Source organism: Lithobates pipiens, unplaced genomic scaffold, assembly GCF_037356315.1.
Source record: "Lithobates pipiens isolate NorthernLeopardFrog02 unplaced genomic scaffold, aLitPip1_a1.2 Scaffold_16, whole genome shotgun sequence".
Lineage (NCBI taxonomy): Eukaryota > Metazoa > Chordata > Amphibia > Anura > Ranidae > Lithobates > Lithobates pipiens.
In genome coordinates, this window is record NW_027507748.1 from 60,061,993 (window position 1) to 60,074,291 (window position 12,299).

At 44.2% G+C, this 12,299-nt stretch overlaps 1 protein-coding gene across 4 annotated transcripts in view; it reads right to left on the bottom strand.

Moving 5' to 3' along the window:
• Positions 1–12,299, bottom strand: part of ITSN1 (intersectin 1) — a 249,840-nt gene that overhangs the window by 122,166 nt on the left and 115,375 nt on the right. For all 4 annotated transcript variants that reach the window (XM_077479948.1, XM_077479947.1, XM_077479949.1 and 1 more), the window contains one exon: positions 11,674–11,801. In XM_077479948.1, the coding sequence (XP_077336074.1) occupies positions 11,674–11,801 (128 nt within the window). The remainder of the gene's footprint in view (positions 1–11,673; positions 11,802–12,299) is intronic.

The following is a 12,299-nucleotide window of genomic DNA, read 5'->3' on the forward strand; positions in this document are numbered from 1 at the left end:
TTACATTCAGCTGCTTCTAAATCCAACCCAAAAGTCCAATGGCTTATTCCCAAATTTGAGCAGAAATAGCTTAAGTGATAAAACCCTTAGAAATACTGAATGAGCCCCAAGCGTTCTCCAGCATAGCAAACAGAAGCATTAAAAACAGAAAAACCCTTGGCTTGTAAAAGAACTAGATGGCTCCCAATTTCTGCGTTCATTTCGCAGTTACGGATCTACAAAAACGCAAAATCTGAACAGACAAATACATAACCTTAACCGCCCTATAGAGGTTTTACTGCTACAGGGCGGTAGTTCTATGCAGGATCCCATATGTATACACGTGATCCTGTACTTCCACCTGCAGGGGGGATTATTCACAGCAGAAGCTGAACTGTGAGTGATGAGCACTTAGTAATTCCCGGCACCCGCTGATCGTCGGTAAACCACAAAGAATGGGGATCTGCCTATGTAAACAAGGTAGATCTCTGTTCTAATGAGGAACTGTTCTAGCAGGAACTAGAATCCATCTCTTTGCCTAGTAAAAGCAGCACATGCAGTACACAAAAACACTGATTAGGATCAGTACAGGGACGGTGCATATTGTTAGCACCAATCACTTTATGTCCCTGGTTCCGGCAAAGTTCCAAAAGTGTCAGTTAGTATCCAATTGTCCGCTGCAACATCCCGCTCTAAGCCGCTGTTCACTGTCATTACTAGTATTAAAAAAAAATTTAAAATCCATAAAAATACCATAGTTTGAAGGCACTATAATGTTTACATAAACCAATCAATATATTCTTGATGGGATTTATTTTTATTTGTTTATTTATTTATTTATTTTCTACACCAAAAAGGACTACATATTGGCCTAACTTTATGCAGAAATTTGATTTTTTAAACAATTTTATTGGATGGGTTTTATAGCATAATGTAAAAAAAAATAGTTTTTTTTTCTTTCAAAATTGTCGGCTCTTTTTTGTTTTTAGTGCAAAAAAAAAACTGCAGCGGTGATCGAATAGCACCAAACGAAAGCTTGATTTGTGGGGAAAAAATATGATACATTTGGGTACAGCGCTGCATGACCGTGCAATTGGCAGTTAAAGTAATGCAGTGCCGTATAGCAAAAGACCTGATCATGAAGGGGGGCAAGTCTTTCAGTGGTTAACATGATCTGTGCAGGGTTCATGCATAATAATATATTTACTGCTTGTGGAATATGCCCACATGTCCAGTCCAGCGTGTTCTGGGCACTGTAATTCAAAAGCCAGGTTGAAAACAATCAAGCAGAATTCTGTAGGATCAAGCTTCTGCAGGGATATCGTCTTGACTGAGAGAAAAAATCCTGAAAGTTAATGACTTTGTGTCTCTTAACTGACAAAAAAAATAAATAAAAAGGTACCTTTTACTGCTAACTTGTAAAGAATACATAAAATAGTATAATGTCCAAAGTCTGGGCACTGATGCACTTTATTGCTTCTAAACCTAAAAATACTAAAAAGATCAGCTTCTTTCTTCCACTTGGAGTAAAAAAAAAAAAAAAAAAAAAAAACGGAACAAGCAGAATAAACATGTCACGGAGCACAAGCTAGATCCTTTCAGTTCACTTGTCTGACTCTCTTCATGAGGCTGTTCTGCAGTGGCGGCCCATCCATTAGGGGCACATGGGCAATGCCCCCCATCCATGCACGCTATTAGAGCCAGAGGCTCTAATTGGCTTCAAAAAAGGGTGGGCTTGGGGCACAGAGCACTGTATGCCAAGTCCATTCAGTTGTGTGAAAATAACGAATGATTATTCGCTATTGTCACACTGACCCTCCTCCAGGCCAATCAGGAAGTGGGTTGTGAGACCAGTTTCCTGATCAGGAAGTGGGTTGTGAGACCAGTTTCCTGATTGGCCAAAAGGAGAAGCTATCCTATTGGCCTATGAGGAGGAGGGAGGGAGGAGATGTATGGCTGAGGAGATGCATGGGACGCGCGATTGACGGAGCCAAAACACAGAGGAGCCTAGGGGATGAGGCCGCCGCAGCGACACAGAGGAGCCTGGGGGATGCAGCCGCCGCCGGGACACAGAGGAGCCTGGGGGATGCAGCCGCCGCCGGGACACAGAGGAGCCTGGGGGATGCAGCCGCCGCCGGGACACAGAGGAGCCTGGGGGATGCAGCCGCCGCCGGGACACAGAGGAGCCTGGGGGATGCAGCCGCCGCCGGGACACAGAGGAGCCTGGGGGATGCAGCCGCCGCCGGGACACAGAGGAGCCTGGGGGATGCAGCCACCGCCGGGACACAGAGGAGCCTGGGGGATGCAGCCACCGCCGGGACACAGAGGAGCCGGGGGGGATGCAGCCGCCGCCGGAACACAGAGGAGCCGGGGGGGATGCAGCCACCGCCAGAACACAGAGGAGCCGGGGGGGGGATGCAGCCACCGCCGGAACACAGAGGAGCCGGGGGGGATGCAGCCAATGCTGGGACACAGAGGAGCCTGTGGGATGCAGCCACCGCCAGGACGCAGAGGAGCCTGCGGGATGCAGTTGCCTCCACCTGTCAGCACAGGGTGAGTGAGCTGGCACTGGGACGGGGAGGTTGGGATTTGTGGTCCGTCTGCCACCCCCCTGACCGATGGAGCACCAGCCACCACTGCTGTTCTGTCTTACTGTCTGTCCTGACCGGTCCTTCACTGCAATTCCTTTTCTTAGCAACCTGCCTAGAGAACAAATACATACAGTCACATAAACCAGGGAAACTTGGTATATTTCACTTTACAGCTTTAATCAAAGAACAGATATTTACTTTAAAGTGGTTGTAAACCTTAGGCATGAAATATGAACAAGGCTTATCCCTCTGTAGCAGGGATATGCAATTAGCAGACCTCCAGCTGTTGCAAAACTACAAGACCCATCATGCCTCTGCCTCTGGGTGTCAATTTGTGGCTGTCAGTCTTGATATGCCTCATGGGACTTTTAGGTCCACTAATTGCATATCCCTGCTCTATAGTGTGTACTTGTCTCAATTAAGAGCACAAAGTGTCACTTCTGTCTGCTGCCTCATTCCTCTCCTATCAGCATATCACTTTTAACATGTTTTCCTGACACCAAGAGAAAAAAGGTGACGGGGAAGGGCTTCCAGCCGATTGACAGCCTCAGCTATGTTCCGGTGTGAACAGGGTGTGTCCCTTCCCTCCACTCAGCTCTCAAATCTCTCAGCAAAGAGTAATTTCAGCTCTCCAACCCCTCTTTTCTGACAGCTTAGACAAGCTTTATAAATTCTGGCCTTTGAATGGATGTAGAGAAGACTGCAGATAAAACGGGTACTAATTATATAGGAGGATTTATTTAATCTGCCTCACCTGAGGCCAGTCACTTATGTGAGGAATTACAACCACTTTAAGGTATAACTAAAGACAAGGTTTTTTCTTTTTTTTTTTCTTTTTGGATAGATTGAAGAGGGATTAGATCACTTGTCACTTTTATTACTGTGTACCAGGTTGGGAGATTCACCATATCCATTTGTCCTCATAACCTTTATTACAGACTGAAGTCAAAGAATACCCCACATTTTGAATGGTGACCAGAACAGGAATAGGAGGGGAAATCTTCTAATGTTGGGGAACCAGGGATTCCCTCTAACTTCCTATTGTGGTTATGGGAAAGTGAACAGAGATCTCCTCAATGGGACACAGATGGCAAAGAGAAACTGACAAAAGATTACACTCCCCCTTAAAAAAAAAAAAAGTCGTGGCTTTAGTTCAACTTTTAAATACCTAGAAAAGTTGTGCATGTGGTAAGAATGCTCTATCCTTGCATTCAAATAGTCTCTGGTCCTCCGCTGATAGTGCTGCAAAACTAACCTTTCCTTTGCTCTCTACATAAGCAATGGTAAACAAAAAAAAAGTAAGAAGCAGTGCACAATCGTTTTATATCTTTATTAGACCGGGCCAGAAATAAAAAAATAAAAAAAAAGGTGCAAATAAAAGCAATTGAAGATGCAGGTCCTCATATAACACTGGTCCCCAGTTGTCTCCTGAACACATGCTTAAGCACACACGGGCAGAATGTGGGGAGACATTTGTCAGTACAAAAAAAAATACCGGCTGTCATTCTGCCCATGCATATCTCAGTCTGTCCGTCAGAAGCCAGCTGGTAAACCAGCACCCAAATCAGCACTCACAGCCGATGGCCATCCCCATCAGAACACAACAGCTCAGCAGGGGAGATCGCTGGACTAACCTCGCATTGTTAGTATAGCGGCTCCCGACCGGAGTGGACAGTTGTTTTTGTTCGTGCAACCCTCGGGATTGCACAAAAAAAAACTGTAGGATGTACCGGACTTTTTCCTCCACTTGGGACAGAAATTTATCAAAAATACCCCACAAGAAAAATTAATTCCACGGTTTCTTATGATGGCTTTTCTAGGGGACAAGTTGCACACGTACCCGAAAGACAACATGTGTAATGTACTTGGTGTACTCAGGGGTGGGCTTGTTGCCAGACTGTCTGTGGTGGACTCCCTGAATAACCGATTCATCCTCGGAAGGATTTACCCCCTTAAAGACCAGGTCATTGTTTGCGATCTGTCATTTTAACGGACAATTGTGTGTGCGTTGCATCCAAACAAAATGTATGTATTTTTCCCACAAATAGAGCTTTATTTTGGTCGTATTTGATCACCTCTGCGTTTTTTTATTTTTTGTGCTATAAACAAAAAAGCGACAATTTTGGAAATAAACAACAATTTTTTTTTACTTACTGCTATAAAAGATATCCAAAAAAATATATATATAAAAAAAAATGTATTTATGAGTTTAGGCTAATATGTATACTGCTACATATTTTTGTAGCAGTATACAGTACACATAGTATACAAAAGTATACATAGTATACAAAATCTAAATAAGCGTATATCAATTGGTTTGCCAAAAGTTATAGTGTCTACAAAATAGGGGAAAGATTTAGGGATTTGTAATTTTTTTGTTTATTGTTTTTACTAGTAATGGCGTTGAACAGCGATTTTTAGGGGGACTGCGACATTGCAACAGACAAATCTGACCCCAAGTGACACTTTTTGGCGACTACTGACACCAATACAGTGATCAGTGCTATAACAATGTACTGATCACTGTATAAGTGGCACGGGCAGGAAATGGGTTAACACTAGGGGGCAATCAAGGGGTTAAGTGTTCCTTAGGGAGGTGTTTCTAACTGTCAGGGGGATGGACTAACTGGGAGTAGAGAGAGATCTCTGTTACATATCACTAGGAACAGCTGCTCTCTCTATCCTCCCGTCAGAATGCTGATCCGTCTTGTTTACAAAGGCAGATCCACGACGAGCACGTGCCCGCAGTACTACATGCACAAACCGACGTACAGGTATGTTGGTTTACACAGCCTAGCCGCAGTATATATGCGGAAGGCGGTCGGCAAGTGGTTAATCAAAGCAGTGTCTGGGTGCTTGGCTGTTGATTAGCTTACCGTTGGCTGTTGATTAGATGTATGGTTAGATGTTCAGATGATATTACAGTTTAAAGTTTGAATTGTTTAGGATAATGTGATCAAAGTCTTGTCTAATTTTGTGTGGTATAAATTTACAATAAAGGGTCAGTTCTAGTTTGCACCCAAGCTAGTGTGGTCTAGTTCGTTTTGTGCAATGCTCAGCTATAATACCTTGTTCCAGAGTGGAGGCAGCTGTATCTTGACTGAAGCACCCAGGCAGTCCGTCACAGTATGCCTGTGCCTTCCACGTGCACCAAAACACCAGGATCTCATCATCCCGTCTTCTCCTCCTTCCTTTCTTGAATGAACACAGGGAGCAATTGCTCCTGTGTTAATACATCACTGAAGCAAAGTAAACATTGGACTGCCTCGCCTCTGAGGATTGAGACAAAGGGATCCAGCAATATATTCCTTTGGTTATATCAGCTAGACACAGGTATATTCAACTTACATTTCCTCAAAGGCTCTTGAGAATCTATCCTACTGGGTTTGATCGTTGCCCCAAGTGTCAAATTGAGAGTGATACATTTATGCATGTAGTATGGTCATGACCCCTTATTCAAAGGTTCTGCCCCCAGAGAGGAAGAGACCGACCCCCAAGGACTCACCACTACCAGCCAGAGGAGCGCCATATGTGCTAGCTGTCCATATATCTGGGAGAAGGAAGAGGCCCAAGCCCCGTTGCATGGCTCCAGCTGTCTCCAGCATCTCGCTGGACCAAAGGAAAATGGCCCCTGGCCAAAAACCAAAATGGCTGCTGTGATGTCACGGACCACACAAAACATTGCCGCCGCCCAAAAACCAAACCAAGGGAAAATGGCCGCTAAACACTGCAAAATGCTGGCAGACTGTCTGGGAAGCCACACAGGAGTGCCCGCTGTGCCCTCTACACTGGGACTAGGTTTGCTACCTCATCCCGAACACATATGAATTGCAAAGGGTTTTGAGGCTAATTTAATGCAGATAGTGCACCAAGTGAGTTTAATTACCACCTTAATCAGCCACAGGACCTGTGTAATTCATATGTGTTTGTTTTTAAAGGGATGAGGTGGCAACTCTAACTGGGACTCCCACCAGACCCCAGGTACTGCATCCCCTACTTGCTAAGGCAGTGCATTCACTACCACATGAGCCCCCCCCCCCCCCCAGGGAACATTCCCAGAGGGGGGATGGAGGAGTGATGGGGGGGAAGAAGTCCAGCTTAACTGAGGGATTAGGATGGGAGGAGAGAAACCTGCAGGCTGGTCCAACCATCCCTGGAGGGTACCAGTTTCCACCCCACCCTGCACAAAGGAGGAGAGGGTGGACTGTACTTGCCACTCCATGGATGTGGGTATTACTCCAGACAGAACCCCTCACCACCAAAGTAGGGGGCTGTTGGCCAGGTGACGCTGCAACTTGGACCAGAGCCTGGTCGTATTTGACCCTGCGATACACATAACTCGTGGGCCAGCCTCTGTCTGTTGAGGCTATGCCGCGGCCAACCTGGTGTGTAGCTGTGGTCTGCACTGCTCGCTGGCCAGACTGGGGAACCAGTGGATGTAGGTTATCCAGCCCGTCGCCCAGGGGAGCAGTTGATAGTAGATCTCCCAGGAAGAGAAAGCAAAAAGAACATTTGTGTGCAAGCGCACAGACTATTTTGGGGGTAGGGGTTCAATAACGCTGATGTGGCACTTTATTGGCGTTAATGTGTTGCGCCAAATTCATGAGGCATTTTGGTTCCGACAGCGACTCATTATTCAGGTAGTTCTAAAATGCACAACTTTTACATTGTGGCACAATGCCTGTACCACATTCAAAGTGGAGCTTTTAAAGGCAAATTCCAAGTGTTTTGCATGCATTCTAAAAGTCATACAAAGTACACCAAATTCAAGTACAAGTTCTATACAGGTATATAAAAATTTGGCATACACTGTGCCACTTTTAGAATGCACGCAAGAGACTTTTGCAAAATCTGTCTGCACCAGTCTTTATAATACCAGGGATTGTCTTCTATTCCACATGTAGAAAGACACAAGAAGGAGCAACACCACAGAGTTTAGTTTATTAAAAAAAAAAAAAAAAAAAAAAACACACACACACACACACAAACATGAGACGGTTGAGGTGATACCCGTGGCTAGCAGCACCGCTAACACCAACCACTGCTCTGATGGTCTGCGCCTCTTGCCGTGTCCCTCAGTGGAGCCGCCTCCTCCTCTGTTTACATCCACACAGGAGGGGGAGGTGCCCGAGAGACACATACCTCTATGTGTATACGTCCGTCCATGCTGTTCTGAGGTCTGTACACTCTATTATAAGTAGATGGACATGTGTGGGAGGCGCTATGGGAGGCGCTATGGGAGGGGAGAGGGGCGTCTACACTGATGGGGGGTCTGTACTGAGGGGGGTGTCTTCACTAATGGGGGTCCCTGCACTAAAGGAGGGGTCTATAGTTTATACTGATGGGGGTGTCTTCACTAAGGGGGGTGTCTATACTGATGGGGGGGCCCTGCACTAAGGGGGGGTCTATAGTCTATACTGATGGGGGGTCTGCACTAAAGGTGGTGTCTATACTGAGGGGGGAGGTCTATACTGAGGCAGGGGTGGTCTGTTCTTAGTGAGGGAGATCTATACTGAGGGAGGGGTCTGTACTGAGGGGGGAGCTCTATAGTTAGTGGAGGGAGGACTTTAGTTGGTGACAAGGGGGGCAACACCAATGTTTTCCGCAGTTTAAAGTATTGCTGCGGTTGGAAGGCTGATACGTTTCGGGGGAGATGACCCCTTTCTCAACTGACCAAAACTTTTGCAGTCCCACAATTAACCACTTGTCAACCACAATACATACACACACACACACATACATATATACACACACACACACACACACACTTTGCGGTTCGCAAAATGGTTTACTGAGGTTATGGCTGAAACCATCAGCCATAACCCTGGTATTTTTCTTCAGCCGGCGGCTGGCTGTCTCACGACAGTGCTCTGAGTGGCTCATGAGCCGCTGGAACGCTTTCAGAAATGGGGATCGCCATACTCCAGAGGCGTAGCAGAATGTATTTTGGGGTGCAATTGGACGTAAGCTTACGCTGTGTGTGAGAAATAACCTATTATGACAATTTTGCGTAAAAATAAAAAAATTAAAAATTCTTTATTTTCCCAAGAATTGTGGAAAAACTTGTAACTTCAAAAAACTCACCATGCCTCTTACTAAATACATAGGACTGTCTGCTTTCTAAAAAGGTGTCATTTGGGGGAAATTTATACTGCCCTGACATTTCAGGGCCTCAAGAAATTTAGACAGGCCAGCAGTACATCATGTGTGATCAATTTTTTTTATGATTTACACCATAGCTTGAAGACAAACTTTCACACACACAGACCAAATAATATACACTTATTTGGGTTATTTTTTTTAACAAAGATATGTATCAGTATAAATTGTTGCCCAAATTTATGAACAAAAATTACTTCTTTGCAAAATTTTCTAATAGAAAACTTAAAAAGTGTTGTTGTTTTTTCAAAAATGGTTGCTCTTTTTTTTACTTATGTCCCAAAAAATAAATAACCCAAGGGTGAATAAATACCACCAAAAGAAAGCTCTATTTGTGTGAACAAAGTGATAAAAAATGTTGTTTGGGTACAGTGTTGCATGACTGAGTAATTGCCATTCAAAGTGTGAGCAGTGAAAGCTGAAAATTTGTCTGGGCAGGAATGGGGTATAAGTTCCCAGTATTGAAATGCTTAAAGAAACAGATGGCTGGAATATTCCAGTAAGGCATAATTGTAATCAATACCAAAAGTATAATTATAGTAATTATTTAAAATATGCCTACAAATGTGTAAAAACACATTTTAATCCAGACTAAACCCATCTGCCGTGAGAAAGAAAAGGCTCTGCTCCGTAAGGGTTTGAATTTTGCACCTCTTAACTTGTTTGGGGTCTTTGTAGACTTGAAAACATTTACCCGTAATTTAACACTCTAACCTTCTTATCTTTACTAGAGAAGTATGTTTTGAGTGATCGTATCAGTACTGACGATGAGCAACAATTTTCTAACCAGCATGAGGCAGCTAGGTTTATGTTGGAAGAACTGTGGTAAGAGGGAGCATATAACAAACATTTTTGCCTGGGACCCAATAATGTTAACAGATATGCAAGTAAAGGATCCAAATACACTCTGTTCAGACCAAGGTCCGTATTACACCTATATATGGGGCGAAAGGCAGTTTTATACCCACGTTATACGAGGTGGTGTATTCGGAATTCAAGAAAGTCTGCCTGAAAGCTAGAGAAGATGACACCTCATACATGTCCCCGAAAGAGCCTCTCCAGCAATTAAAGTGGTTGTAAAGTCAGAAGTGTTTTTTCCTAATACATTCTACGCATTGAGATAAAAAGCCTTCTGTGTGCAGAAGCCCCACTCAATCCCCCTATTACTTAGCTGAGCCCCATCTCTATCAAGCCATATCCATGAGTGTCTCAGCCACCCTGGGACTGTACCCTCCTGATTGGCTGAGACGCAGCAGCAGCGCCATTGGCTCCCGCTACTGTCAAAGTCAGTCAGCCAACAAGGATAGAAAGAGGGCCAGGGTGGTTCATGCATTCAGGTCTGAATGGATACAGGGAGATTTGGCTTGACTCAGGTGACCCCATATAGCAAGCTGCTTGCTGTGGGGGCACTCACCAGGAGGAAGGGGCCAGGAGCACCGAAGAGGGACCTGAGAAGAGGAGGATTGGGGGCTGCTCTGTGCAAAACCAACTACACAGAACAGGCAAGTATAACTTTTTTGTTTTAAATAAAAATAATAAACAAGACTTTACAATCACTTTAAAAGATAATCCAAACATTGCGATCAGACAGGCAGATGAGGGTAGAGGACTGGTATCCAGGATAAAGAAGGGTACCTGGCAGAAGCAGCTAGGCTGCTTGGTGATAAGATGACATATGAAATACTTCTTGGGGATCCATTGAACCCACATAGGCTGATTAGATCAGTCTCTGGAGAAGAAAATCCTAACTAAACAGGAGTGGCACTTTATATTCAGGCCCTTTCCTTACACATCATTTTTACAACATCCCCAAATACATAAAAATGCATCCAATCCACCTGGTAGGCCGATTATAGATGGTATTTACAGTTTAACCAGAATGCTGGGCAACTATATTGATTTTTTTTTGCTCCAGGATTATGGACGCAGCTCCCTTCTTATATAAAAAGTTCAGTCCACGTTGGGAGATCATCTCTAACTATCAGTAGGTGTCTCTTCATATATTGATCTTGCATATATCTGCAGAATACACTCATGTATGCACATAAACGTGTGCAAACATGTACAAACAAGTACTATAGGGGTGTATTTTATGCAGGATCTTTCTTCTATGCAGAAACTACATGTTTAAAACGCAGCAGGGTTTTTTTTTTGCCCACATGACCGAACTCTAGCTCTGCCAGCAAGAACCTTTAATGCATAAAATATTTGTTTAAATGCAGCATTTTTTCTGCACGGTGGAATTGGCCCTTAGGCTGCATTCACACCTGAGCGTAGCGTTTTCAAGCAGAAAATCGCGCAAATTTACAGTGATTTTGCGGCGTTTTTACTGTGATTCGCTGCGTTTTTTACCGCGATTTGCCGCGTTTTTCTGCAGGGTAAAAGGTCACCAATGTTAAAAGAAGAAAAATGCCCAAATCTGCTCAATTCAAGCGACAAAAAAGGGTCCGGAACTTGTTTGAGCTTCAGGCATTCGGCTTCAGGCGACATGGAGTGGAGATGTGAACCATCTCCATTGAGAATAATAGATTTTTTCCCCTCTAGCGTTTTGTAGCTTCAGGCTTCAAGCTACAAAAGGCTCAGGTGTGAATGGGGTCTAAAGAGCACTAAAACAGTTTACAGAGCATGCAATTATGCAAACTCTTCCTGATATTTGGACTACTATTGCACATCACCACAACCGTGCCACCAATAGTGAGCTGTGACTGCCCTGTAGTGCCAACTAAATATCTTGTATCAATGCAATATAAAGACAGAATTATAAAGTTAATTACATTAAACTATTCTAATTGTGAAATGCTTGGTAAAGCAGTGAATGAAGAGATGTTTCTGTAAATAAACTTTTATTTAAAGTATCTGCCTTGCAGGAAAAATAATTAAATAAAATATCATACAAAAAATAAAATAAAATAAAATGAGATGCAGGGAAGAGTGAGGTACATACCTCTGAGCCTCCTCCTTCTGTCTCTCCAGCTCAATTATCTTCCTTTCCTGCTCTCTCAGCTTCATCCTCTCCACTTCCACGTCTTTCTGCTTTTCCAGCTGCTGCTTACTGTGCATTTCTCGCAGTTCCTAAAAGGCAGAATAAAAAACAAACAGTCTCGGTAAATTGCTGGCAGGGAGGCTAGGTAATCCAACGTATTCAACCAACTGAAACTGCCCAATTTAGATGGAGATCTGGAGATACAAAGAATGCATAAAAAAAAGGTAAAAATGTAATTTATATTGAAGGGGAGGAAAGGAAAACACTTTACCGAACACTGAAATCACACAAAAATGTAATCTTTCCAATATGAAACTGGTTTTCTTTAAAGTGGGGTACCCCCTAAAAAAAAAAAATTAAAAGTCAGCAGCTACAAATACTGCAGCTGCTGGCTTTTAATAATCGGACACTTACCTGTCCCGGGTTCCAGCGATGCGGGGGAACGAAGCCCCCCCCTCGCTCCCCGCTCCGCTCGCGGCGCCGTCATGCATACTGTGGGCACCCGGCTGTGGCTTCACAGCCGGGCACCCACTGCGCATGCGCGAGCGGCGCAGGGCGCCGTGATACGCCGTACAGTCACCTGGGAC